Source organism: Caretta caretta, chromosome 4, assembly GCF_965140235.1.
Source record: "Caretta caretta isolate rCarCar2 chromosome 4, rCarCar1.hap1, whole genome shotgun sequence".
In the NCBI taxonomy this organism is placed as follows: Eukaryota; Metazoa; Chordata; order Testudines; family Cheloniidae; genus Caretta; species Caretta caretta.
This window is the reverse complement of record NC_134209.1, coordinates 37,873,249-37,900,502: the sequence shown is the minus strand read 5'-3', so window position 1 is coordinate 37,900,502 and position 27,254 is coordinate 37,873,249. Positions and strand designations below refer to the sequence as shown.

Here is a 27,254-nt window from a genome sequence, read left to right as displayed (position 1 = left end):
TCCTGGGAGTGCTAGAGAGATACATAAGAGGCTCCTCCTCCTCTCCCTCCCTGCAGCTCCTACTGCTTTCTGTTGTTTCCTCTCACCTTTCTCCTGCCTGCCTGTTATGTCTCTTGTGCCCTCCTTCCTCCAGCACAGCACTCCATCATCTCTGTACATCTAGAGCAGAGAGACTACATATGCACCAGTAGCAGACACAATTTTCTACACTCTGGGTCCTGGTGATGCCCCCTGCCCCCCACACACAGTCTAGCACCTGAGGCGGCCACCTCAGTTTGCCTCATGGTAAGGCCAGCCACTTCAGAGGGAATGAGCAGAACAGGTAATCAAGTAAAGTAGGAATTTGAGGGAGATGGTTGGGAGATGTCCAGGTAATCTGCATGCCGGATTTTAACATTGAGAGGGAAGAAAACGAAGTAAGAAAGGATACAGCTATGGGTAGCAGAATGGACATAAGGCGGAAGGGCAATGTACATAGCAATCTAACAGGTAATATTGGTGGTAGAATGTCTGTGCCCAATTGGGTAAAAAATGTGAGCGAAGCCAAACGGCAAAAATTAAGATGTTTGTACACTAATGTGAGGAGCCGAGGTAACAAAATGGAGGAACTAGAGCTACTGGTGTAGGAAGTGAAACCAGATATTATAGGGATAACAGAAACATGGTGGACTAGTAGTCATGATTGGAGTACAGGTATTGAAAGGTATGTGCTGTTTAGGAAAGACGGAAATAAAGGCAAAGGTGGCGGAGTAGCATTGTATATCAATGATGAGGTAGACTGTAAAGAAATAAGAAGTGATGGAATGGATAAGACAGTCTGGGCGAAAATCGCATTGGGGAAGAAAGCTACTAGAGCCTCCCCTGGGACAGTGCTTGGGGTGTGCTGTAGACCACCAGGATCCGATGTGGATATGGATAGAGACCCCTTTAATGTTTTTAATGAAGTAACTACTGATGGGAATTGTGTGATCATGGGAGACTTTAACTTCCCAGATATAGACTGGAGGACAGTGCTAGTAATAATAATAGGGCTCAGATTTTCCTGGATGCGATAGCTGATGGATTCCTTCACTAAGTAATTGCTGAACCAACAAGAGGGGATGCCATTTTAGATTTCGTTTGGTGAGTAGTGAGGACCTCATAGACGAAATGGTTGTAGGGGACAACCTTGGTTCGAGTGATCATGAGCTAATTCAGTTCAAACTGAAAGGAAGGATAAACAAAAATAGATCTGTGACTAGGGTTTTTGATTTTAAAAGGGCTAACTTAACAAAATTAAGGAAATTAGTTAGGGAAGTGGATTGGACTGAAGAACTTGTGGATCTAAAGGCGGAGGAACCTGGAATTACTTCAAGTCAAGGTTGCAGAAACTATCAGAAGCCTGCATCCCAAGATAGGGGGAAAAACTCAAAGACAGGAGTTGTAGACCAAGCTGGATGAGCAAGCATCTCAGAGAGGTGATTAAGAAAAAGCAGAAAGCCTACAAGGAGTAGAAGTGGGGGGGATCAGCAAGGAGGTCAGAACATGTAGGGATAAAGTGAGAAAGGCCAAAAGCCATGTAGAGTTGGACCTTGCAAAGGGAATTAAAACCAACAGTAAAAGGTTCTATAGCCATATAAATTAGAAGAAAACAAAGAAAGAAGAAGTGGGACCACTAAACACTGAGGATGAAGTGGCGGTTGAGGATAATTTAGGCATGGCCCAATATCTAAACAAATACTTTGCCTCAGTCTTCAATGAGGCTAATGAGGAGCTTAGGGACAATGGTAGGATGACAAATGGGAATGAGGATATGGAGGTAGATATCACCACATCCGAGGTATAGGCCAAACTTAAATAGTTTAATGGAACTAAATCGGGGGGCCCAGATAATCTTCATCCAAGAATGTTAAAGGAATTGGCACATGAAATTGCAAGCCCATTAGCAAGAATTTTTAATGAATCTGTAAACTCAGGGGTTGTATTGTATGACTGGAGAATTGCTAACATAGTTTGTATTATTAAGAAAGGGGGGGAAAGTGATTCGGGTAGCTACAGGCATATTAGTTTGACATCTGTAGTATGCAAGGTCTTGGAAAAAAATTTGAAGGAGAAAGTAGTTAAGGACATTGAGGTCAATGGTAATTGGGACAAAATACAACATGGTTTTACAAAAGGTAGATCATGCCAAAACCAATCTGATCTCCTTCTTTGAGAAGGTAACAGATTTTTTAGACAAAGGAAACGCAGTGGATCTAATTTACTTTGATGTCAGTAAGGCATTTGATACGGTTCCACATGGGGAATTATTAGCTAAATTGGAAAAGATGGGGATCAGTATGAAAACTGAAAGATGGATAAGGAACTGGTTAAAGGGGAGACTACAATGGGTCACACTGAAAGGTGAACTGTCAGGCTGGAAGGGGGTTACTAGTAGAGTTCCTCAGGGATCGGTTTTGGGACCAATCTTATTTAATCTTTTTATTACTGACCTTGGCACAAAAAAGTGGGAATGTGCTAATAAAATTTGTGGATGACGTGAAGCTGGGAGGTATTGCCAATTCAGAGACGGACCGGGAAATCATACAGGAAGATCTGGATGACCTTGTAAACTGGAGTAATAGTACTAGAATGAAATTTAATAGTGAAAGGTGCAAGGTCATGCATTTAGGGATTAAGAAGAAGAATTTTTGTTATAAACTGGGGACGCATCACTTGGAAGTAACAGAGAAGGAGAAGGACCTTGGAGTATTGGTTGATCACAGGATGACTATGAGCCGCCAATGTGATATGGCTGTCAAAAAAGCTAATGCGGTCTTGGGATGCATCAGGCAAGGTATTTCCAGTAGAGATAAGGAGGTGTGAGTACTGTTATACAAAGCAATGGTGAGACCTCATCTGAAATATTGTGTGCAGTTCTGGTCTCCCACGTTTAAGAAGGATGAATTCAAACTGGAACAGGTACAGAGAAGGGCTACTAGGATGATCCAAGGAATGGAAAACCTGTCTTATGAAAAAAGGAGTACTTGTGGCACCTTAGCGACTCTAAGGTGCCACAAGATCTCCTTTTTTTTTTGGCGGATACAGACTAACACGGCTGCTACTTTGAAACCTGTCTTATGAAAGGAGACTCAAAGAGCTTGGCTTGTTTAGCCTAACCAAAAGAAGGCTGAGGGAGATATGATTGCTCTCTATAAATATATAAGAGTGAGAAATACCAGGGAGGGAGAGGAATTATTTATTGTGTCCAATGTGGACACAAGAACAAATGGGTATAAACTGGCCATCAGGAAGTTTAGACTTGAAATTAGATGAAGGTTTCTAACCATTAGAAGAGTGAAGTTCTGGAATAGCCTTCCAAGGGGAGCAGTGGAGGCAAAAGACATATCTGGCTTCAAGACTCAGCTTGATAAATTTATGGAGGGGATGGTATGATGGGATAGCCTAATTTTGGCAATTAATTGATCTTTGACTATTAGCGGTTAATATGCCCAATGGCCTGTGATGGGACACTAGATAGGGTGGGATCTGAGTTACTACAGAGAATTGTTTCCTGGGTGTCTGGCTGGTGAGTCTTGCCCACATGCTCAGGGTTTAGCTGATTGCCATATTTGGGGTCGGGAAGGAATTTTCTTCCAGGGCAGATTGGCAGAGGCCCTAGGGGTTTTTCACCTTCCTGTGCAGCATGGGGCACGGGTCACTTTAAACCAGGATTTGAGGACTTCAGTAGCTCAGACATAGGTCAGGAGTTTGTTACAGGAGTGGGTGGGTGAGATTGTGTGGCCTGCGTTGTGCAGGAGATCAGACTAGACTATCATAATGGTCCCTTCTGACCTTAAAGTCTGTGATTCTATGATCCATCCTCTGTTGCCCACTCCCAGCTTCTGGCAAACAGAGGCTAGGGACAACATCCCTGCCCATCCTGGCTAATAGCATTGATGCACCTATTCTGTGTGAATGTATCTAGTTCTTTTTTGAACCCTATTATAGTCTTGGCCTTCACCACATCCTCTGGCAAAGACCCACAGGTTGACTGTGCATTGTGTGAAGAAATACTTCTGATGAAGTGAGCTGTAGCTCATGAAAGCTTATGCTCAAATCAATTTGTTAGTCTCTAAGGTGCCACAAGTCCTCCTTTTCTTTTTGCAGATACAAACTAACACGGCTGCTTCTCTGAAACTTCCCCTTTTGTTTGTTTTAAACCTGCTGCCTATTAAATTCATTTGGTAACCCCTAGTACTTGTGTTATGAGGGATAAATAACATTTCCTTATTGACTTTCTCCACACCAGTCATGATTTTATAGACCTTAATCATTCCTCCTTAGTAGTCTCTCTTCCAAGCTGAAAAGTCCCAGTTTTATTAATCTCTCCTCAGATGGAAGCTGTTCCATACCCCTAATCATTTTTTGGCCCTTTTTGTGTCTTTTCCAATTCCAATTTGGGCTGTCAAGCAATTAAAAAAATTAATTGCTGTTAATTGCGCTCTTAATAATAGAATACCATTTATTTAAATATTTTTGGATGTTTTCTACATTTTCAAATGTATTGATTTCAATTACAACACAGACTACAAAGTGTACAGTGCTCACTTTATATTTATTTTTATTACAAATATTTGCACTGTAAAAATCAAATAGTATTTTTCAATTCACCTCATACAAGTACTGTAGTGCAATCTCTTTATCATGGAAAGTTGAACTTACAAATGTAGAATTCTGTACCAAAAAACCCCTGCATTCAAAAATAAAACAATGTAAAACTTTAGAGCCTACAAATCCAATCAGTCCTATTTCTTGTTCAGCCAACTGCATGGACAAACAAGTTTGTTTACATTTTCAGAAGATAATGCTGCCTGCTTCTTGTTTACAATGTCATCTGAAAGTGAGAACAGGCATTTGCATCGCACTGTGGTAGCCAGCGTCGCAAAATATTTACATGCCAGATGTGCTAAAGATTCATATGTCCCTTCATGCTTCAACCACCATTCCCGAGGACATGCGTCCATGCTGATGATGGGTTCTGCTCGATAATGATCCAAAGCCGTGTGGACCAACACATGTTCATTTTCATAATCTGAGTCAGATGCCAGGAGCAGATGGTTGATTTTCTTTTTTGGTAGTTTGGGTTCTGTTGTTTTTGCATCAGAGTGTTGCTCTTTTTAGATTTCTGAAAGCATGATCCACACCTCATCTCTCTGATTTTGGAAGGCACTTCAGATTCTTAAATCTTGGGTCAAGTGCTTTAGTTATCTTTAGAAATTTCACATCGGTACCTCCTTTGCATTTTGTCAAATTTGCAGTGAAAGTGTTCTTAAAATGAACAACATGTGCTGGGTCATCATCTGAGACTGCTATAATATGAAATATACGGCAGAATTCAGGTAAAACAGCAGGAGACGTACAATTCTCCCCCAAGGAGTTCAGTCACAAATATAATCAACACAGTATTTTTTTAACAAGCGTCATCAGCATGGAAGCATGTTCTTTGGCATGTAAATATCTTGCAATGCCAACTTACAACAGTGCCATGCGAGCACCTGTTCTCACTTTCAGGTGACGCAATTAAGAAGTGGGCAGCATTATCTCCTGTAAATGTAAACAAACTTGTTTCTCTTAGCCATTGGCTAAGTTAATCGCATGAGTTAACTGTGATTAATCGACAGCCCTAATTCCAATATTTCTTTTTTGAGATGGGGCGACCACATCTGCACGCAGTATTCAAGATGTGGGCATACCATAGATTGATACAGAGGAAATACGATATTCCAAATGTCCTATGATGTTCCCAACATTGTTAGCTTTTTTTTGACTGCCGCTTCACATTGAGTGGATGTTTTCAGAGAACTACCCACAATGACTCCAAGATCTCTTTCTTAAGTGGTAACAGCTAATTTAGACCACATCATTTTATATGTATATTTGGGATTATATTTTCCAATGTGCATTAATTATGTTGCATTTATCAACATTGAATCTCATCTGCCATTTTGTTGTCCAGTCACCCAGTTTTGTGAGATCCCTTTGTAACTCTTCGCAGTCTTTTTTGGACTTAACCGACTTGAATAGTTTTGTATCATCTGCAAATTCTGCCACCTCACTGTTTACCCGTTTTTCCAGATCATTTTTTAATATGTTGAACAGACCCCTGGGGGCCACCGCTATTTACCTCTCTCCATTCTGAAAACTTATTTCTATCCTTTGTGTCCTATCTTTTAACCAGTTACTGATCTATGAGAGACAGAATTAAGGCTGCCGGGCTGACCCTATCTCTGCATTTCCATTTATAAAGTGTGATCTTAACTTAGTATTTCCTGTCTAAATTTGTGTTTTATGGAAAATGGCCCTTGAAAGTCTTTTCCCCTATAAATTTCAATAACTATAAAGAGGGGAGGACACAGAGTTAAGATCACATTTTAAAAAATCTTCACTACCTTAACACCAGAAGGATATATTTTTTATTTTTACTATTTTGGCCTAGGAATTTAATAATTACTCAGTGAGTCGAGTTTGCAACCTCTGCCAGGATTCCAGCTATGGACCTTTCTCAGTCAACTGTAAAATCTACTCTGCCACAAACTGTTCCGTTTCTGTGCCTGGACCTCCTACTAATATTAATGGGAGTAATGCATATCAGTCATGTGCAGGACAGGGTTCTCAACTGGCTCAAAATGATCTCTAGGGGGAATGGTTGGCAGTTGAAGGGAACTGCAGCAGGTCAGTTTGTTCCATTAATTTATCCGCCTCTTCCCAGAGGCTAAGATTTTGATTCCACTTCCTTTTAAAAATTGGCTTTATTCCCTAGTTATATCTTACCCTTATGCCTCCTCCATTAAGCATCTTACCATTAATTACATTTCCATTTTCTATAAGGAAGACCAGGCAAAATTTGGTGACAAAACAACTTCCTTTGAGAGACCTGCTATCAGATACTGAAGATATACAGATCAGAACAATATTTTTTTATTTTAATAGTGCCTACCTGATACATAGCGTTTTTAGTGGAGTATCTCCTTGAAGGATCATTTTGCTAGAGACCAAAGTTTCTGTAAGTGCGTGGCATTTAGAGAGCCAACCGATTGGAGAAATTCTGTTGAGACGTTGTCCATCCAAAAGAATCAAGTTAGTCTTCCACTTAAGCAATCTTCTCTATCCATAGTAACCTAAATGCAGGAGGGGAGTGCAAATAATTGTAGGTAAAAACTTGCACGTTTTCTGTGCCTTTTTGCATTCCACATAGGTAGGTATCCCCCTTTCAGGTTTCTTCCAATGAGACAAATACTCAGTCCCTGCTCTAAATATTTGAAACTGGAAAGATGAGTAGCAACATTCTGTGTTGGTGGGGGTGTGATTCTAGTAAGTAATGGCTGTTCGTGTTATTTTCGTTATACACAAATGCGAACGTTTTAAATAGTACTTAATTCAATCCGCATAAATGACAGCATAGTCTATGTTTAGTTAATAGTTTTGACCTGGCCAGTGGCACTGTTCTCACAAAACCGCACAGCAGAGCCTTTACCTCGAGAAAAGTGGCTAAGAAAAGCTGGATCAGTTTGCATCTGATTAGCTGTGACCCCTCTTCCCGAATCAATCAGAATACATCTATGAAGATCCAGTACAACGAGACTTGTTTTACATCTCTGGCTTATAAAGGGTAAATTATTTGTTATACCTTATCATTCGCGTCTCCTGTGCTGTAATGTGTTTGAAATATGATTGGACTAAATCATCGAACGGATCTGTGTTTAATAGGATTTTAATTTTCTTGCAATTGATTTTAGAAGTTCAAGAGCATAACAGAATGGCCCCCGCGACTTTAGACCGGTTAAGTTTGACTATCACTTGGCATCCTGATGTTATTCAGAGCATCAGATCAAGTTAAAATAACGTTTTCACATGTCCACATTTCATCATAAATATTATTTACAGAACTGCAAGGACTGCTCAAATATCCACAGACACAGGTGTTTAAATACTCTGGGAGGAAAACGATTTATCATGAATCTTGCTGAATGGCTGGAGTAAGATAAAAGCTCCTGGAAGAACAGCTTTGGATACCTTTGCAATGAATAAGTGGGCACGTTTAAAATACATATGAAACCCATAAGATGAAGACCGCCTGTTGGAAAGTTAACTGAACGTAACCGGTTTGCTTAAGTTTATCCTCCAGGAGAAGCAATGCGCCTAACTTCTGAAAATCCTTGGGTGCAGTGTCTGGGCAACACCTCTGCAAATAGTCTATGAAACGTGGGCTTTAGAAAGCAACTCTTTTAGTAACAGAACACGTGCCTCTCTGTCTTCTCCCTGCGTCCGCCCCAGTGCCAATTCACAAACGGGGCTGGCTAACGGCCCCGCAGGAATGACCGTGGAATGAGGCAAACCCCCCCCCCCCCGCCCCGCCCGTAGCACAAGGAGAAACAGAAGAATTGCCATGTGCTTTCTCTTCGTTTCTGGGTGGCTGGGGGTCGGGCTGCAGCTGCTGTCCTTGCTGCTACTTCTGTTACCAATGGCATTCAGACGGACAGCTCTCAGTGCCAAACCAACAACTGTACTCAGGAGCTCCGGAACAAGCCACTGGCAGCGGCCGCGGGAACAGCAGCCGCCGCCACCCCAGCCCGGCCGGGACACTCTCCCGGGTCCACCGCTGCCACGGAACAGCGAAGAGCGAAGCTGGGGGCGACCCTGCAAGAGACTCGTGCGTGTCCGCCGGCTTTGCAGTCCCGGGGCCATATCTCCGCCTGTTCCCTTCGCCCTCGGCCACATGCTGACGGGATGAGCATGGAAGCCCTCTCACAATCGCCCGGCGAGCAAAGCACGAGCCAAAAGGGGGGAGCGGGAGCGAAGGGCTGCAGAACAAAGCGCCGCCCTGCAGAGCCAGTCACCGCCGTCACCTCCAAGGAATCGACCTATGTGGAGATTCAGGATTTCCCCCGAGGAAGGGACGCCAGCCCCCAGACCCTAAAGCTGACTTTGGCAGGGAGCGGAGGAAAAGTGGCCTTTCTCAGCCCTAAAAACGGAGCTTGCGAGCTCAGCGCTGTTAGCAGCTCGGAAAGTGGAAAGCCAGCAACCCTGGCCCGTGAATCTAGACCAGGGGCCAGCCCGGGGTCCCCGGGGAGGAAGGATAATGAAGCGGAGGGATGCAGCGCTGGCTCCAACTCAGGAGGGTCGAATGAAAACACTTCGCCTGGACTCCCCCACAAGCCGCTTTCCCCGAGCGGCTGCCCGGAGTGGTCCTCCTCTTGCCCATCCCCGGTGAACAAGACAAGCGCCTTCCCCAAAACGGATGACACCGTGACCGAGGGCAAAACCTCCTCTTCTTCCTTTGGGTACGAAAGTGACGAGGACGAGGACGCGGACTGCAAAGCAAGCTGCTTGGTTAACCCCACAGGGGGCAGCCGGGGGGCTACCCAGCCCACCTACTGCGGCAAGAACAGCCCTGCTAACGAGGAGGCGCATTACATTACCACGCACGAAATCCAGCTCAGCGAGGTGGACCACGACATGGACTTTGACTTTGGCCTGGCCTCCAGGTGGGACTTTGAAGACAACAATGTGATCTACTCCTTCGTGGATTACGCCTCCTTTGGGAGCGACGAGACCCTCGGGGACACGCAGACGGAGGAGGACAATAGCTGTTATCTCAGCACGACCAGCGATGCCAATAACCAGACGGACAGCATCGAGAATACCAGCAGTACGGAGATAGTCAGCATTAACTCTGAAAACGATACCCCCAGCACAGACAAATGCGCCAGCTCGGAAGAAAGCCAGTCCAAGAACCCCAGCCACATGAGCGAGAACCCAGCTGCAGGCCACATTCTCCTATCAATCAAACCGACTTCCAGGGCTATAAATGAGCTTAGCAACTTGCCCGAGAAGCAAAGCATTATTTACGCTGCCAAGCATGAAGGCGACATGAGCCTCCGTGTCTCCACAGCTCCCGAACGCAAGGCCAGTTTCAAACAAGACGCGATTCATGACCAGGCAAAAAAATTTATTGCCGTCCCCGCGCGTTTGCAAACGCGGTGTGGAGCCATAAGGGCGAAGGAAGTGGGGGGATATTCCAGCGGTGCCTCCAGCGCGGTCAGCGAGCTGGATGATGCGGATAAAGAAGTGCGAAACCTGACGGCCCGAGCTTTCCGGAGCTTGGCTTACCCCTACTTTGACACGCTGAACTTAAGCTCCAGGGAGTCCTCCGCGTCCCTTTCGGACCAGGCGCTCGGGATCAACCGATGGTCCACTTATTTAGACCTGAAGTGCGGCAATCTCGGGCAGAAAGCGGAGCAGAACCTGTTCAAGAGCAGCGCCGAACCCACCGGCTGGCACAGAAGCGCTGGGGCGAAGACATGCCGTGACCAGTTCTACATTCGCTCCAATAAATCGCAGACGAAAGCCCTAGAGTTCGTGGTCAGCAAGCTCGATGGGGAAATAACCCACGTGGAAACGCCAGCGTGCTTCGAGAAGCGGATCCAGTCGGGCTCCAGGGTTGTAACTTTGTTGGAGACGCTGAATTTTAGCAGCAATATCAATGCTGGTGTCCCCAGAGCTGCGAAACGTCCTGACCATGCTGCCGCTGCGGCAGGTTGCGCAGATGAGCTTCCAGAAGCGCTGCCCAGGGAGCCGGGCCAGGAGGCTAGCAAACAAACCGGGCTGGCCGCGGCAGAAGTCCCGGAGGGCACCCCGAATAAATCGAAATTCGCCTCCAGCCTCCTCAAGAATGTCATCTCGAAGAAAATGCAGCGGGAGCACGAGTTCAAAATGGAGAGGGGGGAGATCACAGACACTTCGTACACCAGGCTGGCCGCGTCCTTGTCCGGCAAGGAGCAGGAGGGCTCGGCCAGGGAGAAGCTGAAAGCCGGGGGCATGCAGAGGCAGAACTCCAGGTATTCCGAGGGCAGCTCTGACTACACCATTGTGACAGCAGAGGACCCGGGGGAGTTTTCTGACAGCAAGTCGCCGACCTCCAAGGCGTCTACCCCTCGCCTAGACCGACCCCTTTCGGAAACGCGATTGGAGGACGTGTGTGAAATTAAGAAGAGCGCCTCGGAAGCCATCAAGGCGACCTTCCTCCGCAGCCAGAACAGCGCGTTCAGATCCTGGAAAGAGAAAGAGGCAGAGAAGAAGAAAGAAGAGCGGGCTCCCATCGGGAAGCTTCAGTTCTCCTCCGCCAAATACGACTGGCGGGCCGATCTGGGTGAAATCTCAGCCGGCAAGTCCACTAAAATGTCGCGTCTCTTCGTCCCAAACATTCAGCGCACCCCCAAGGACAAACAGCCTGGCACACAGGTGACACAGCCCTCCGCAGCCATCTACGCGGCTCGGGCGGGCACCCCCGTCAAGCCCAGAGCCCCCGAGATCAAGATCAGCCTGGGCAGCGTGCAGCCAAGCAAGGATCACCCCTTTGACCTCGCCAAGCTGCTCACCCCCAAACTAGCCGCTACCGCACCCACCCTTTTCAAGGCAGCGGAGGAGCCCCGAGGCCAGCCGCAGAAGGCATTCAAAGCGGACGGCCTGGACAAGGTGCCGCAATTCTTGGTGCGCGATATCAGAGACAACAAGCCGAAAGTCCCCGGCCCCATTCACCAGGTGAGGGACGTCAGGAAACTGATCAAGAGCGCCTACGGCCACGACTCGGGCGATACCAGCAGCGACCGGAGCAGCGCGCTCTCCGATCAGGGCAGCGCGGAGCAGAAACCGAGGCAGCTGGCCATAGCGGGGATCCCCAGGGCTCTGTCTCCCATGGTGATCACCTGCCAGGCGGTCAGTAACAGCAGGGAGGACAAGAGGCCGGGCGAGACGGGGGCCAGAGCCCCAGCAGGGGGCAAGGTGCTGCCTGCCACGCCGGAGGGGACAATCCTGGTGCACAGGACCTCGGGGAGGCTGCCCGTGGCCACCATCGCCCCCAACAAGAGCGACCCTCGCTTGCCCGCCGTGCTGAAGATCGTGTCCAAAGCCTCCGCCCCCTGGAGGCAGCAGCAGCCGCCGCCGCCCCCGCCGCCCCCCGCGCCCGCCCCGCCTGAGAGGGGCAAGGGAGCGGACGAGGAGCCGCGGGAGGAGGCCAAGGCGCCGCCCAGCCGCAACGCGCTGGAGAAGCTGACGGCGGCGGTGCGCAGCATGGAGGAGCTGTACAGCTTCAGCAAGCACGAGTGGAAGCGCAAGAGCGACCCGCGGCCCATCACCGACAGCCACGTGCTCTCCCTCATCGCCAGCGAGGAGCGGGGCGGCCGGGCGCCCGCCGAGGAGAGGAGCCCGGCCCCGGCCGCCCCCGAGCGCCAGCCCCTCCCGGGCTCCGGCCCCAAGCCCGACAAGGTCTCGGCCAGGGCGGCCGCCTTCGAGAGCCTGGCGCGGGAACGGCCCCGCCCCCTGCCCGAGCCCCGCGGGGAGGCGGCCGCGGCGGACAGAGCCCCGGGCCCGCAGCGGAGCAGCGTCTTCACCGTCAGCTCCGCGCAGAAGGCGGCGGCGGCCGCCCCGGCCAAGCTCCCCGCCGCGGCCTCGCCGCTCCGCAGCCTGAAGGGCCAGGCCGGGCCGGCGCCGCGCTCCCTCAAGCTCTCCCCGGCCCCCGCCGCCGCCGAAGGGAAGGGGCCCGGCGAGGCCGAGAAGGGCGCGGCCGGGCCCGACTGCGGGAACTACCTGGCCATGCCGCTCAAGGAGCCGCCGGCCGCGGGAGGGGGCGCCCACCCCCCGGGCCCGCTCTCGGCCTCGGCGGCCGCCGCCGCCCTGCAGCCCTTCAGCGCCGCCAAGAGCCGGGGCCGCCTCAGCCCCAAGCAGCAGCCCGGCCCCGCCGCCCCGCCTGCGGCCGCCCCGGAGCTGCCGCCCGCCGCCATCTACCACCCGCCGCTGCCCTTGGCCGCCCTGCACGGGGCGCAGCCCCCGCCGCTGCTCTGCTTCTCGCCGCCCTCGGCCGCCGAGCCCTTCCCGCAGACGCAGCGCAAGGTGCTGCTGGACCTGAGCACCGGGCAGTACTACCTGGTGGACACGCCCGTGCAGCCGCCCCTCAAGAAGAGGCTCTTTGACCCCGAGACCGGGCAGTACGTGGAGGTGCCCGTGCCCATGCCCCCGCAGCCGGCCGTGGCCCCGATGCCGCTCCCCATCTCCCCGCTAGCGCTCAACCCGGGGGCCTATGGGGCCACCTACATGATCTACCCTGGCTTCCTGCCCACCACCATGCTGCCAGCGAATGCCCTGCAGACCCAGCTCTCCCTCCCGGGCGGCGACGTCAGCGCCCCCGTCGAGACCAGCAGCCCAGGGGCAGCGCTGGGGGGAGGAGGAGAGGCCACTTTCGTGGAAAGTCCTTATTATATCGCCACGGGTAAATCCCAGCCGTCAGCCGCCCCTGCCCAGCTCAGGGGGGCAGAGGGGAAGCCGGTCATCAGCATCACATCCCAGCAAATGGGGCCAAGGATAATTGCCCCGCCCTCCTTTGATGGTACCACCATGAGGTTCGTGGTGGAGCACAGATGATGATAAACCAAAGAGGCTGCTGGTGAGTTGGTTTGTGCTCTTAAAAATGCATGTGATGGGAGCAATTTGAAATCAAAATTAAGCGTCCAGTAGGTATAATAAAATAATACTTAATCTCGGAGGTGGGTAAGTATTCAAGCTTTTGTAAAAAATTGTCCTAATGTCCCCAAAGATTTTGTTTTTAAATGTCACTTGACACAATCTGTTGTAGGCACCAAAGTGGGAGAAAATAACATTTGTATGGATCTTTATTAATCTTCCCTGGCAGAGCTGGTTTGTGCTCTCTTCTCCTTTTGGGTATTTCTTAAAACACTTGCCTAATTTGAAAGGTAAAGATATCTAAATTGTAACCTATTTTCCATGACAATGGGCATTTATTTACTTCTCCCTCTCCTCCCTTCTTTGTTGGTTAGTGTTTGCAGGATCTGATTTTCTTAGGACCCTTAGTTTTTGTAAATATCTTCTTAAAACTGTTTCTAAAATGTGTCTATACCTAAACACACTCAATATTATCATCTGGTTACTTGGTCTCAGTTTCAAGATGAAGGTCATAGCTTTCTAGTGAAAAAAGCCGTCCATCTCTTGGTGGCAGGGGAAGCAACAGCTAAGTTTGAAAGGCCTTCCTGCCTTAATTTCTCCTTCAGTAAGTTAAGGAGGGTCACACGCGAAGGTGAACCTCCCTCTTCTCACTCCCCAGTGGGAGGGGGACACAACTTAGCATTCCTTTTTCTGTGTTCCAGTGAAAGAGTATTGGGTCACCTTCTTGCTTGTTTTCAAGATAGGTAGGAAGAAAAAGAAAAGCAGACCACCCTAGTGCATTTCTCCTGCTCATTGGGGATGGTGGAAGATTTGGTCCGAAAGATACCAACTCCATTTCACTTCCCTTTGTTGGGGAGGTTCTTTTGAAGACCATGCCAATTGCATGAAATGGCACTAAAAGGAGCACAGTCATGGGATAGGAGTGTTCTGAGGCTTTGTTTACACTGAGAATTTCAGCAGTTATTGACCAGCTGTCAGCATAGCTGTATGGATGCAAACCTCTAGTGTAAGCAGTTGCTACAAACTCTGATTCGCACAAGTTCAACTTGCCTCCGTTTCAAGCATGGGTAATGTCGTACCAGGGCAAATCACAGCTTAACCTGTCTATTCTGAAGAGTTTGCCTCTGTGCAGTTACACCAGTGTCTGGCCACAGATGACTGTAACCAGGGCAAACCTTCGGTGTAGACATTGCTTGACTGTTCAGGGAGGTTAGATTTATCACCCAAGAGGGAAGATGGGATTGAGTACAGTATTCAACAAATGCAGAAGTCAGGCTGCAAAACAGCTTAGCATTTTAATTGTGGGGATGGGTGGCAATTCTAAAAAGACAATGAACATCTTTATCAAAGGCCAGTTTACATTTCATTACAAAACAAATGTAAATATTAAGCAATTGACTTTGGGATTGGTGGTGTTTGTTTGGCTCTAGAAAGTAACAGAAAAACAGATGGGAATCTGTACTTTACCAAGAATATGTGTGACAGTTGTGCACAGTGCTCTTGTCAATCTTTTTAATAAATTCCCAAAGTTTTAGGTTTAGCCCTAATTTGCTATCTGCTTTGTTTAGTCCCACATTTGTTTCTAATTTTTTCTTTCCCCTATTTTGTGTTGTCATAAGAACGGCCATACTGGGACAGACCAAAGGTCCATCTAGCCCAATAGTCTGTCTTCTGACAGTGGCTGATGCCAGGTGCCCCAGAGGGAATGAACAGAACAGGTAATCATCAAGTGATCCATTCCCTGTTGCTCATTCCCAGCCTCTGGCAAACAGAGGCTAGGGACATCATCCCTGCCTATCCTGGCTAATAGCCATTGATGGACCTATTCTCCATGAATTTATCTAGTTCTTTTTTTTTTTTTTTGGTCCTTTTTTGTGTTTTAATCCATGGGAGTACAAAAATTACTGAATAATTGGTCTCCAGTTGACTAAAACTTCCCTTAGGTTAGGTGCCTTGTGCATCCAGCATTCCTTTGTTTGTAATTGTTTGTTAATTATTTTATTTTCTTCTACATTTAAATTGAATTGTTTCCAGTGTTAATTATTGGATTCATCAAGAGGTAGCCAAACATCACTCGGGTGGATTCACAATCCATTGTTTAGATTGACAGTTATTTAATGCTAATCTAGCTAATCCTAGCAGGAATTTTTCATCTGGGAAAATTGTACACATCTTTTCCTCTCCTTTGTTTCATCTCTTTCCTCTTTAGAAAAGATCTCAAGTCACTGGTGCAAGGGATTGTGGAGAGTAATTTATTCCTTAGATTACTGTGCAGATATGAGTTATTTAAAAAAATAGATGTGTTTATATATGTTATATTAGGGGCACAGTATTGTAATTGTAACAACTGTACAAAAGAAAAGAATACATTTTTCAAATACGTCTTTTTTTATTACTCTGAGAAGCGAAAAGTTTACCTTTAGTCTCATGTTATTTGTGTCCAAAGTTAGTGGGTTATTCTACTATTTGTTTAGTTATCTATTTGGTTATCTAAACAAATGTTTCTGACTGAAGGATGTGCTTTGAGCACAGTAGTCCATATACCCCTTGATAGTGATGGGCATATTGCATCCATTTCCCTTTGCATCTCACTGAACATTTATTCCTGTGAGTGCAGCATGAAAGATACATCATATGACCAAAATATGGGTGACATAAAATGTATGATACTAAATTTGATACATAAAATAATTCAGGCGTTTACAGCAACTTACTGGACTTTTCTATACTCAAAAGAATGCTGTTAAATTGGTTAGGCCTAAAATTTCATGTACTCGTTTTTTCTTCTAAAATGGGAAGAAAGGTGTCTAGCCTTAAGGATGTGGAACTGAGGTAAACATCAGATAGGTGATACAGCATGGGATGCTTTTTGCTCAACACCTGACTTAAAGCAAAAAACTAACGGAAAGAAATAGTTTTTATTACTTAGTCACATACCACAAGACACATTTTAGTTCATCTTCAAGCTTTGGTCACCTAAATTATTTTCAGTGGAAAAATTGTGAGACAATGTTGCAACCATAAACTGTTGCCCTGTTCTCCTTTCTGTATGTTGACCTCACTTTCCACTTCCCTGTTCTTTCATCGTGTCTCCTACTATCATCCTTTTTCTGGGTATCTTTCCCTGCATCTTTTTATATATATTTTCTCTCTTCTTCCACTTTTGCCTCTTTCGCTTTTCTCATTTTCTCTATTCTCTCTCTCTCTCTCTTTGATTTGTCTACTTCTGTTTTACTTTTCTGGTTTTGTTTTCTCTGCCCAGGGACAGTAGACACAGTACTAGTGCACTCAATAGATCTGCATCTGAAACCCACTAACTAGGACTCTTCGTTGCTGATTGATCTCACTTGGGTTCCAATTCCATTTGTAAAGTATTTGAGTGCAGAACTTTCTTACAGAGCCTAAAGTGAACTGAAATAAGTGCCAAATCTCGTGAGCTAGCCATGGATTTTCAGGAGTTTTCTTTTTAGCTTCTCTTCTCACAGAGAAATAACATAATTTACTAACCTAAAAGATTGTGTATGAGTGTTCTTGATTCCCTTTTTCCATTCCTTATTTTTCTTTCTTCCCATCTCTTTCTCTCCCTCTCTCTGCTAGCATATCATTTTCCTTCTTCCTCAGATCCTCCTCTGCTAACTGTGTCACTGTGCCAAGGACTGATAGATACCGGAAACTGGTATCTTTGGGAGGGTCATTGTGACTTGAGTCACTTTGTCTTGTTTCTTTGTATGTTCCTATTGGTGGTGATTGTTTTATTTTGGGGCCTGATCTTGCAAATGTTTGTGCCTGTTGTGTTTCTTTGCTACTGTGCGTAGTTCTGTTAACTTCAATATGAGTAGACCTGGTAGAAAATGTTTGCATGCACTACTGGGCTCTTAGTCAGCTATCTGGTTAAAGTGCAACCTTGCTGAATATTTTTTAGATTCTTAGTATACAGCATATGTCAAGAAATACGTTGCTTTATCCCTCAGATATAGCCTGCTATTTATTCCTCCCTCAAAAAATGAATGACCACTTTTGTGAGCTTGCTGATAAAATAGTTCTTAGTTGTTAGGGTTCCTCTATTTCTATAGCAGCAGTTAATTAAAGCTGCCTGCTTCCCTGGCATTAGTTATGCTGGTGCACATACAAATAGGTAAATAAAAATTAATATTAATTTTCATCTCCTTTGGAATACATGCTGGGTGGAATGAGGTGGGGAAAGCCTGTTTGCTACATAGAAAAGACCAACATTGGAAGGAGAGCCGTTTGATTTCAAGTTCCTTTGGGATTATCATGAACAAAAGCCCTTGTCTTGCAATGAATTTATTATGGGTGGACCCCATGCACCTGCATGAGGTCATGGAGTTCTGCCTGCTTGTATACAGTTCGTTGCTGGATTGGACCCTTAGATTTAAAGAAAAGTAAAACTGTTCCGGGGCTGGCAGCACTTGGGTGGCCTGGGAGGTGGGGGCGCTGGGAGGGTGAGTGGAACTCCAGTGAGAAAGGTGGGGCCTCACTCAGGCAGAAAGGGTGGTCCAGGCCAGGGGCTAGCCTTCCCGAGCCAGGGGTTCACCCACTGCTCATACCTGGGGCTCCCAGACACTGCTAGCATGGCAGCCCCTGTACAGTTGCCGCCTTTGCTCCGTTCCCCCCTCTCCCCCGTCAGCAGGCCTGTTTACATTTAATATTCTTGGAGGGTTATAACATGGTTATATATCTTTGCTGTGAGTCGAAACATGGCTTAAAACTGCTCAGGCTATAAGTGAGTTGTGTTTTCTCTACCCATGTAAGCACTTTTAATTACCAAATGAAATGGTCACATTTTTAAAAGTCTGACTTTCTTTAATTATGGAACTATTCCGTGCACATGATGATGCACTTTATTAAGCCTAAGAAATCAACCTACGCTTAAAAGTTCTGCATTTAGAGTTCAACTGTGCAAGGTGCCTGATCTAGGCCTGATCTAGCCAAAGCTGTGAGACCAGAATTCAGCAAAGCATTGAATCTTCTAGACACTATTATTTGATATTGGCAACAGATTAAGAAATTGGCAGTAACATTATTGTAATAATGAAGTGAAATGTTATTTATTGTTCTGCAATACTATCGAGTGCTTAAATTAGTGATTAATTTAAGAATTTCTAATGTAAACCTGTACAATGTTCTAAAAACTTAATTCCTTTTATTGGTGTATTTTTACAGGAACAAGGAAGAAGAATTATCCTCCTTTAATCTGAAACATGGTAACACTAGGCATTCATCCTTAAAAACTGCTTCCACAGTTTTCTCATTTTTTGCTTCATACAAAACAAGTGTGTAAGTTTCTTGTTTTCTCCTCAATACTCCCATTTTTGGTGTATGTATACATTTAATTATACAAAGCAGGCTGAATTAATGCATTATTTTCTGTAAAATTGTTCCTTTTTATACTGAAGCCAAGCAGACATTATACATGCCCCTACTCTTATGGCGAAGTGAAAATGCTAAAATTGTTCACATACTTCCGTTTCTTTTACCTTTACAAAAAAACAAAAAGAAACTTACTGAGTAGTGTTAATACTACTCTACTGTTCTTGTAAAAACAAGTGTGTAAATGTGACATGATTTTAAGTTTGGATCAAAATATATCTTTTTACAGGTACTCAAAATTTGTTATGAATATGTAGTGCAGCTGTATAATTTACAAAACAGAGGCCCTAAATCTTCTCCCATTGAAGTCAACGGGAGTCTTGCCATAGACTTCAGTGGGAGCAGGATCAGGCCCCTAGTTTATAACATTATAGGTGTGCACTTTGAATAACAATCATAGGGATATGTAGTCTTTAGGTTATTGTTAGTGTGTATTTTTGGCATGACTTCAAACATGGTTGTGAAACTATCACAAAACTTGTTTTGATTGCTGTCATTTTTTATTTGCTCTTTTGTACTGTGTTTGACATTACAAGTTGCCTTAATCATGGCAGTTTTTTAAACACTAGGCAGCCAGAAACTGAATGTAATCTTTTTAGGCCCCAATTTTAAAGGAGAGGATAGCATTTATTTCTCTTTAAGACTGCAGTCTTTTGTTAAAACTTTGTAACTTTATTCAAAATTTATTTAATCTCAGTGATCCACACAACAAAAGAACTTTGTAATGTTGTTTATTCAGCGTTGTGTTCTTTTGTTTCCATTCTACAGCAGATTTATCTGAGGCCCAAATTAACAATATATTTGCTTAAGAAATTATTTCTTTCTGAAGGGGGGAAAAAATACAATATATGGCTAGTCAGAAATGGGCCTGTTATAACTCTGCTGAAGCTGGTGGAGTTATACCGATGATGAATTTGTCTTATTAAAAGAGAACTGTTCACATGATGGTAGGTTTACATTACATTTGATTTTAATCAGTGACCTGCTCGTGTATTGATTGCCCTCACAAAGTTCCCATTCAAATCAATGGGAGGGCAAGGGATGCAAGATGAGCCTATAGTGTCTAATTTAAAGCGCTCTCAAGGGCACAGTATGCCTTCCATTGATGCCATTTAAAAATAAAATAAAAAAGGACATGTATGTGTATAGAATTTGTCCAGATACGCAGTTTTCTCATATTGGTTCCAAAATTTGCCCTCATCTTACAAGCAGTCTGTCGTTAACTGTAAACAACCTCTAATCTGTACCTGGTCTTGATTTGTGTATGAAAGAAAAATAACATTTTGTTTTTTTGTAAAATGCTGTGCTGTTCAGAGAATATGGCAGAAATTTAAAGCAGAACACCCAAGTATTGTAGGGGACAACCTTCGCTCTGCGAGTTCTAACTACATACACAGTAGGTTTCAGAGTAGCAGCCTTGTTAGTCCGTATTCACAAAAAGAAAAGGAGGACTTGTGGCACCTTAGAGACTAACAAATTTATTTGAGCATAAGCTTTCGTGAGCTACTGCTCACTTCATCGGATGCATTCAGTGGAAACTACAGTGGGGAGACAGGCCAGTCCTTGCTTACAGACAGCCCCCCAACCTGAAGCAAATACTCACCAGTAACCACATACCTCACAACAGAACCACTAACCCAGGAACCTATCCTTGCAACAAAGCCCATTGCCAACTGTGTCCACGTATCTATTCAGGGGACACCATCATAGGGCCTAATCACATCAGCCACACCATCAGAGGCTCATTCACCTGCACATCTACCAATGTGATATATGCCATCATGTGCCAGCAATGCCCCTCTGCCATGTACATTGGTCAAACTGGACAGTCTCTACGTAAAAGAATAAATGAACACAAATCAGATGTCAAGAATTATAACATTCATAAACCAGTCGGAGAACACTTCAATCTCTCTGGTCACTCGATTACAGACCTAAAAGTCGCAATATTACAACAAAAAGACTTCAGAAACAGACTCCAACGAGGGACTGCTGAATTGGAATTAATTTGCACACTGGATACAATTAACTTAGGCTTGAATAGAGATTGGGAGTGGATGGGTCATTACACAAAGTAAAACTATTTCCCCATGTTTATTATCCCCCCCCCCCCACACACACACACACACTGTTCCTCAGATGTTCTTGTCAACTGCTGGAAATGGCCCACCTGGATTATCACGACAAAAGGTTTTCTTCTCTCTCCCCCCTCCCCCCGCTCTCCTGCTGGTATTAGCTCATCTTAAGTGATCACTCTCCTTACAGTTTGTATGATAACACCCATTGTTTCATGTTCTCTATGTATATAAATCTCCCCACTGTATTTTCCACTGAACGCGTCCGGTGAAGTGAGCTGTAGCTCACGAAAGCTTATGCTCAAATAAATTTGTTAGTCTCTAAGGTGCCACAAGTCCTCCTTTTCTTTTTACATACACAGTAGTTTCAGTTGCTGGTCAGTAATATTCTTAGATTCCAAAGCTTTGGTACATTGAAGTCCTAAATTGTTCATAAATCATAGACTTTAGAAAATGAATGATTGAGGAGCCTCAGAACCAATTTTAAGATCAAATAAACTTTCAGTTCTTTAGAACACAAACAGGAACTTTACAACAAAACAGAATTACTCTTTTGTGTTGCTGAATTGTCACCTTTTAAAGGTAATTATCTTTATCTTTTTTACTTTTAGAAAACTCTTTTATATTATGTGCCGTTCTAAAATACTCATGGCTCGTTAGTTAGATGTTTAGAACTATTACCTATTTATCTTTATATGAAAGATATGAAGTAGACTTTTGCTTTACTGGTTAGTAAGAACTAAAAATGAGTGTAACTTTAAAACATCAGAAAGGCTTGAGACTCCTCAAGTGTAAGAGAAAACAAACTTTTATTTGAGGGTATGTCTATATGAATATTTAGTTCACGGCAAGCTGGGAAATCTACTTCGTGCTAGCCTGTCGTACGTGAAGTGTTCGTGTGGAGACTGTTGCTGCAGACTAAAGGTTCCATAGTGCTCTTTGATCTATCCTGCTTTGAAATGGGAGTAGGTCAAAGCACCTTTGGGAACTTTTAGTGTTTGTATAGACAGGAGCTTGGATGAGATGTGTTTCAGGTTCTTCAGTTGAGTAAAGAAAGATATTTGGTTTTGAATACTTATAAATGTAACCATCTTAAAAAAAAAAAAGTTGACAGGATGTCAAAATTCAAGAAGTCAGATCTTGCATTCTTTGCTCAGTCCTTCCTTAAGTAAAATTCCCATTAATTTCAAAGGGGTTTTCCCAGAGTAAGGAGAAATAACCCAGTCTTGCTCCCGTTGAAGTCAGTGGCTAAACTGTTACTGACTTCAGGGGAAATAGGATCAGGCTACAAGTAAGGAATGTGGGATTTGTCCCTAAATTCATTTAAAGTCATTTGATATATTTTAATATAAAATATTGTTTTCCATATTTAAACATACTGCAGCTGAATTTGATCAATGGAGGAAACCTGTTCAAAAATACAATATATTTAGTACCCAACTTTCTTATTTATGACTTTCTGCAGAAGAAAATATCTGGAGCCTTCTGACCATGCAAGCCTGGGAAGGCTCTGGCTTTTGGCTCTGTGAAACATTGACCTATTCAGAAGAAAGGTCTGCCTTCCATTGAAGCCCTAATAAAATAAAATCTAACAGCTCAGTTGCCAAAAACTGTGGAGCTGACAGACAGCTGGGAAGCTCATGCAAATAAATTTGCCTCCCAGAATGCCTGATTCTTGCTTCCTTTGTAACCGTCGTCCTCCCCAACTACCTGTGGCCATTCAGTAAGTTGGAATTATTTGACCCAGCGGTAGGTCAAAGTAGTTCTGCTTCGCAGGCTTTGGAGTTTTTTCCTTTGATGACCTACCTATATATAATGTAACCATAACTATGGTTTGGCGACTGCTCCATTGTAGTACATGTTTAAAGTTTTAAAAATGACTTTGTGGTTCTGAACCTATTTGCCCCATGTCCATTTGTTTAATTGCTGGTCTCTTCATTCTTTTCTGTAGCTCACAGGTTCATTTGTGAAACCAGCCAACAAGAGCTGTGACTCTGCATGGCCCGAGGGCCATACAGTAATTGTTCCTGCACTACAGTCCATGGATCACAAATGGTCTCTACAACAAAATGTTTTCACATTGAAACAATAGGGGATTGGGAGGAGAGATGCTATGAGAAAATCTCTCTCTCACAAACTGGTCCACAGGATGAAATGTGCATCCCTGCCACACAATAAATCCCTGCCACACAGTATGTGGAAATTAGACTCCTGAAAATGCAGTTGGGGATTCCATTGAACTTGCTCAGGGATTCTACTTGGAGCATTTCTTTCGGATGAATAGGCCAATGGTGACATGAGCAACTCACTTGGACTGACTTTTAAGAATGGACATGTCAGCCTAGCAAGAACTCAAATGCAGAACTTCTCCAAGTTCATTCCCTAGAGAACTCATTCCTTTAAGATGTCTGTGGAAATGGTCTCCCTTCTTGGGGAAACTAGCAATTTGCTGGAGAGAGACTTAGGCTCTGTAGTCTAGACCCTCTCAGTGTCGGCATAGCTATGCTGGCATAGCCCTCTAGTGTAGAAACAGCCTACGGCAACCAAGTTATTTCCATTGGTGTAGGAACATTACCTCCCTGAACGACGTTAGCGAAGTTGACAGAAGCCTTCTTCTGTCCACATAGCTGTGTCTACTCTGGGGGTTTTGTCGGCACAGCATCGTCTGTCAGAGGTGTGGGTTTTTTCGCACCCCTAATTGACATAGCTATGCTGGCATAACTTTTAAGAATAGATCAGATCTTTGACTTTCATTCAACTGTGTGCTCTAACAATCCACAGGCCTTGAGTTGCTCCAAACACAAGTGTCACGGATAGCCTGCAATAACACTCCAGCGCACAGCACAATGGCTTATCATTAAGGTAGGAATAGGAAATCTGAATTATGCGAAATGGATGTGTGCAGGTGTTTGGGAGTTTCAGTTCTCTATATAGTGTTCCCTGAGCATGCTCTGAGAAATCCCCTTATTTCCTTATATGAAATGATAGTCATAGACCCTACTCTGGAGATAGGTGTGATATAGCTAATGCCTACTGAAGTGTTCTGCAGCTATTGAAGAGAGTACATTTCCACAGAAGAAGAAAAATTAAAGTTAGGAAGCACAGAACCCAGAAGGTTCACACTGCTTTTATGGACCAGAAGTCACATATGCTTCTTTCAGCGAGTTTGAGCCCTAAAATTGCCACTTTAATAATTACCAGTGATTTAATAAAGGCAGTACAGGAATAGATGGTTCTGTCCAAATCATTTTGGGCTGTACCTTGCATTCTTTACTCTGGCAAAACTGCCAGTGAAGTCAATGGGAGTTTTCAGTGAATAAGAACCTAAACTTTATATAAAAATGTTGAGACTAATAGGAAAGTTTTAAGAATGACCTTTCTTGAAGTAAAAACAAACAAACAAAAAACCTGCTTAAATAATGTTTTATTTTAATACATTTGTCTATTTGAGTGTTTGTCACATTTAAGGAAAATCTTAGGATTTAATTTACAGTTTTGTTTCCACTGATGAGGTATAAAAAATCAGCTACAATTGTCTTGAAGTACACGTGTGATTTTATTTCACCAGAATTTATTTGTTTGCAGGCACAAATTGAAATTATCCTCAGGATGAAATGCACTGCAAGTATACAGATAGTGAGTGATTTAACATATGCTGTTCTCATTTACCTGCATCATTGTGGAAATCAGGTGAAAGAAATAATGTTTTAACACTTTAAGAACTTCCAAGTGCACAACTAGAATATATAGCATGTAAAGTTCATCCCTGTGTTCCTCAATAATACTGCCTAGACTTATAAGCTTTACATTTTTATCAGAATTTTGCTTTTCTGTTCAAGTGCTCTTAAAGAAAATGAATGCATCTTTGCTGTTTTCATAAATGATCATGATAAATGTCTCTATATGGTACAAATAGGATTTCTGTGTTATATGAAACAGACAGTACTTCAGACTGCAGGACAGTATAGATACCAAAGTAGATTGACCATAGTCACACAAATATGTGTATGGTGTACACACTATAAGGCTAGCATCTGCATTTAGAAATATTAGCGACATCATACCTTTTTCTATAACGGTGCTCAGAGAGGAGTTTCACATTACAGTTTACAAGATGTAGGTTTGCACACACAAAACTCTCAGGGTTTACAGTTTTGCCCAGTGTACTTGAAAGGAAAAAAAAGGTGCCCTGTATTTCAGCATATGTTGTTGGAAGAAAATATTTGTAGTAATTGTTTTTGTTAAACTGCCTGTAAAAAATTAAAGCAATAACATGAAGCAGTATCAACAATTATCTGTTTTCTCAGGGGAAATCTCTTCAATAGAATGCTTGACATTAGGATTGAAACAGTGTTTGCTTAATTTTGTCTCTTAATACTAAACAGACTACATGTTTGCATAAAGGGTCAGTTATGCGAGGTGTTGTATGCTTTGGTCCTGATCCAGCAAAGCACTTGAGTATGTCCTTACCCTTAAGCACTTGAGTAGCTCCACTGACTTCAGTGGAACTACTGACATGTTTAAAGTTAGGCATGTGCTTCAGTGTTTTGCCTCGTTGGGGCCAGAACTCTCAGCATCCTGCCAGATGGAGCCCCAGATCCTTAACATTATCTGTATACAAGTAGTACTCCAGGCTTGAGTCTAACATGAAATATGCAGGCATACATTGCTGCAAAGAAAAATTGTAGCTAGAAAAATCCTGTAATGTGGTGCTTATGCATGCGTACCCAGTGGTGAATTTGTCAAGCTAACGTGGTTATGTATAACCACATATCTTGGATTAGAATCAAGCCCTTTGTGTCAGGGTTTACAAGCTGCTAGTATTGTATGTTTCATATTGTGGTCATAGTACTTTATGGGTGAAATTCACCCCTCTGTGGAGAATCAGCACAAAACCCAGGCACCGCTCAAGTTCCACATAAGCTCTGTGGGCCCGATCCAAAGCCCTCTGACGTCAACATAAAGAGTCCTGCTGATTTCAGTGGATTTTGAATCACGTCCTGCTTGAAGGCTTAACTGGGACTCGAGAGGCATAGACCTTGTGTTAATCTGCAGCACGGGGGGGGGTGGATTTCACTCTTTTAGAATTATTGATACATATTCCCTTTGGTGAATAATTTTAAAAGTATATTTATGGGTTGTGTGTTTATTTCTGTCTGCATTTGAAGACGAGTTTACTATGTAGTGGTGATGGCCAAAGTGTCATTCCTTTTCTTAGAAGTTACCATGAACTCGTGGCTACCTGAGAATGCATACAATGCTTTAAAACGTGCTTGATGTGGAAGAGAATCCTTTTTTTTTTTTTTTTTTGGCTGGGGGAGGGGGGAGATGCATCAGTATTAAGACATTGAACAGCACAAATATGAAGTAAAGACCATGATTGTTGAAGAGAATGTGAGTGGTATGTTTGATTAGAGCATAGTGGGTTACACTGTAAATGATAAAGGTAGAGTGTTGTGAAGGTTTTGTAATGACAATGGATTACTGCCAGTGGAAAAAGAGAAGATATATAAATGGAGAGAATTTGACTCTTTAAATTGCTTTCAACCTAGACAACATTGTGGCAAGTTCCTAGCTGAAGTCTGAAGTGATCACATTACAGAATGCTGTGAGCTTGGAATTTAAGGACAAAAAATACAGCAAAACAGCTCTGAGAATTGCACTAACTGTGTGTTGCACAAGGAGAAAATTTCATTAGATGTGAATCATGTGAGAATGGACTGTTTGAAACCGTTGAATACCAAAGTTTGTAATTCATTGGCAAGCATTTGCGTATGTTTTTCTTGAATGTTATGACAAATGAAATGTATTTTCCAGTAAAAGACACATTGCAAACAAGTATAAACTGTTTGACCTTGTTTTTGTGAAATTGAATGCATTTGTCCATAATAATGCCATGACATTATTTAACATGTAAAATACCAAATAACCAAAGGAAAGTTTACACTATGTAGCAAGCCCCAAAATGTACTTTTCAAAAGAACTTTTAATTTGTATCTCAAAATGCTGTGTCAGAATATAAAAGCTTCGTAGGAATAAGCAAATTCAGAACATGGTTTTTCTGTCTGAGCTCTTCAGTGATTTGAATTAGGGTGCGACTTTACAGCATTGGTTCTAATAATGTGGTTCATGGGCCAACCAGCTGTCTACTTTTCTTGTAGTCCACAGGCTCAGATATTTTGAGAGCCACATAATTAATGGGAGCTAGGGATAGGATAGGTGGGATCTGTGAAAGGAACATTTTCTTATGAAGTGATTTGCAGAATAAGTTGGAGAAAATCTGCTCTATAGCAAAGTATCCAGCTTCCCTAT

The 27,254-nt window shown here is 43.9% G+C and overlaps 1 protein-coding gene across 1 annotated transcript; it reads left to right on the top strand.

Annotated features, from left to right (window-relative positions):
• Positions 1–678: 678 nt before the first annotated feature.
• Positions 679–26,901, top strand: C4H4orf54 (chromosome 4 C4orf54 homolog). The gene is made up of 3 exons (XM_075127370.1): positions 679–703; positions 8,453–13,459; positions 18,661–26,901. The coding sequence occupies exons 1-2, from the start codon at positions 679–681 to the stop codon at positions 13,435–13,437; spliced, it is 5,010 nt and encodes a 1,669-aa protein (XP_074983471.1). The 3' UTR covers positions 13,438–13,459; positions 18,661–26,901.
• Positions 26,902–27,254: the final 353 nt, after the last annotated feature.

Bases quoted from the DNA above. Each gene is read 5' to 3' on its own strand.
- C4H4orf54 (XM_075127370.1), top strand. From the start codon at position 679: ATGATTGGAGTACAGGTATTGAAAG. The intron at 704-8,452 runs GTATGTGCTGTT...GTCGGGCTGCAG, and splicing joins TGGAGTACAGGTATTGAAAG to CTGCTGTCCTTGCTGCTACT.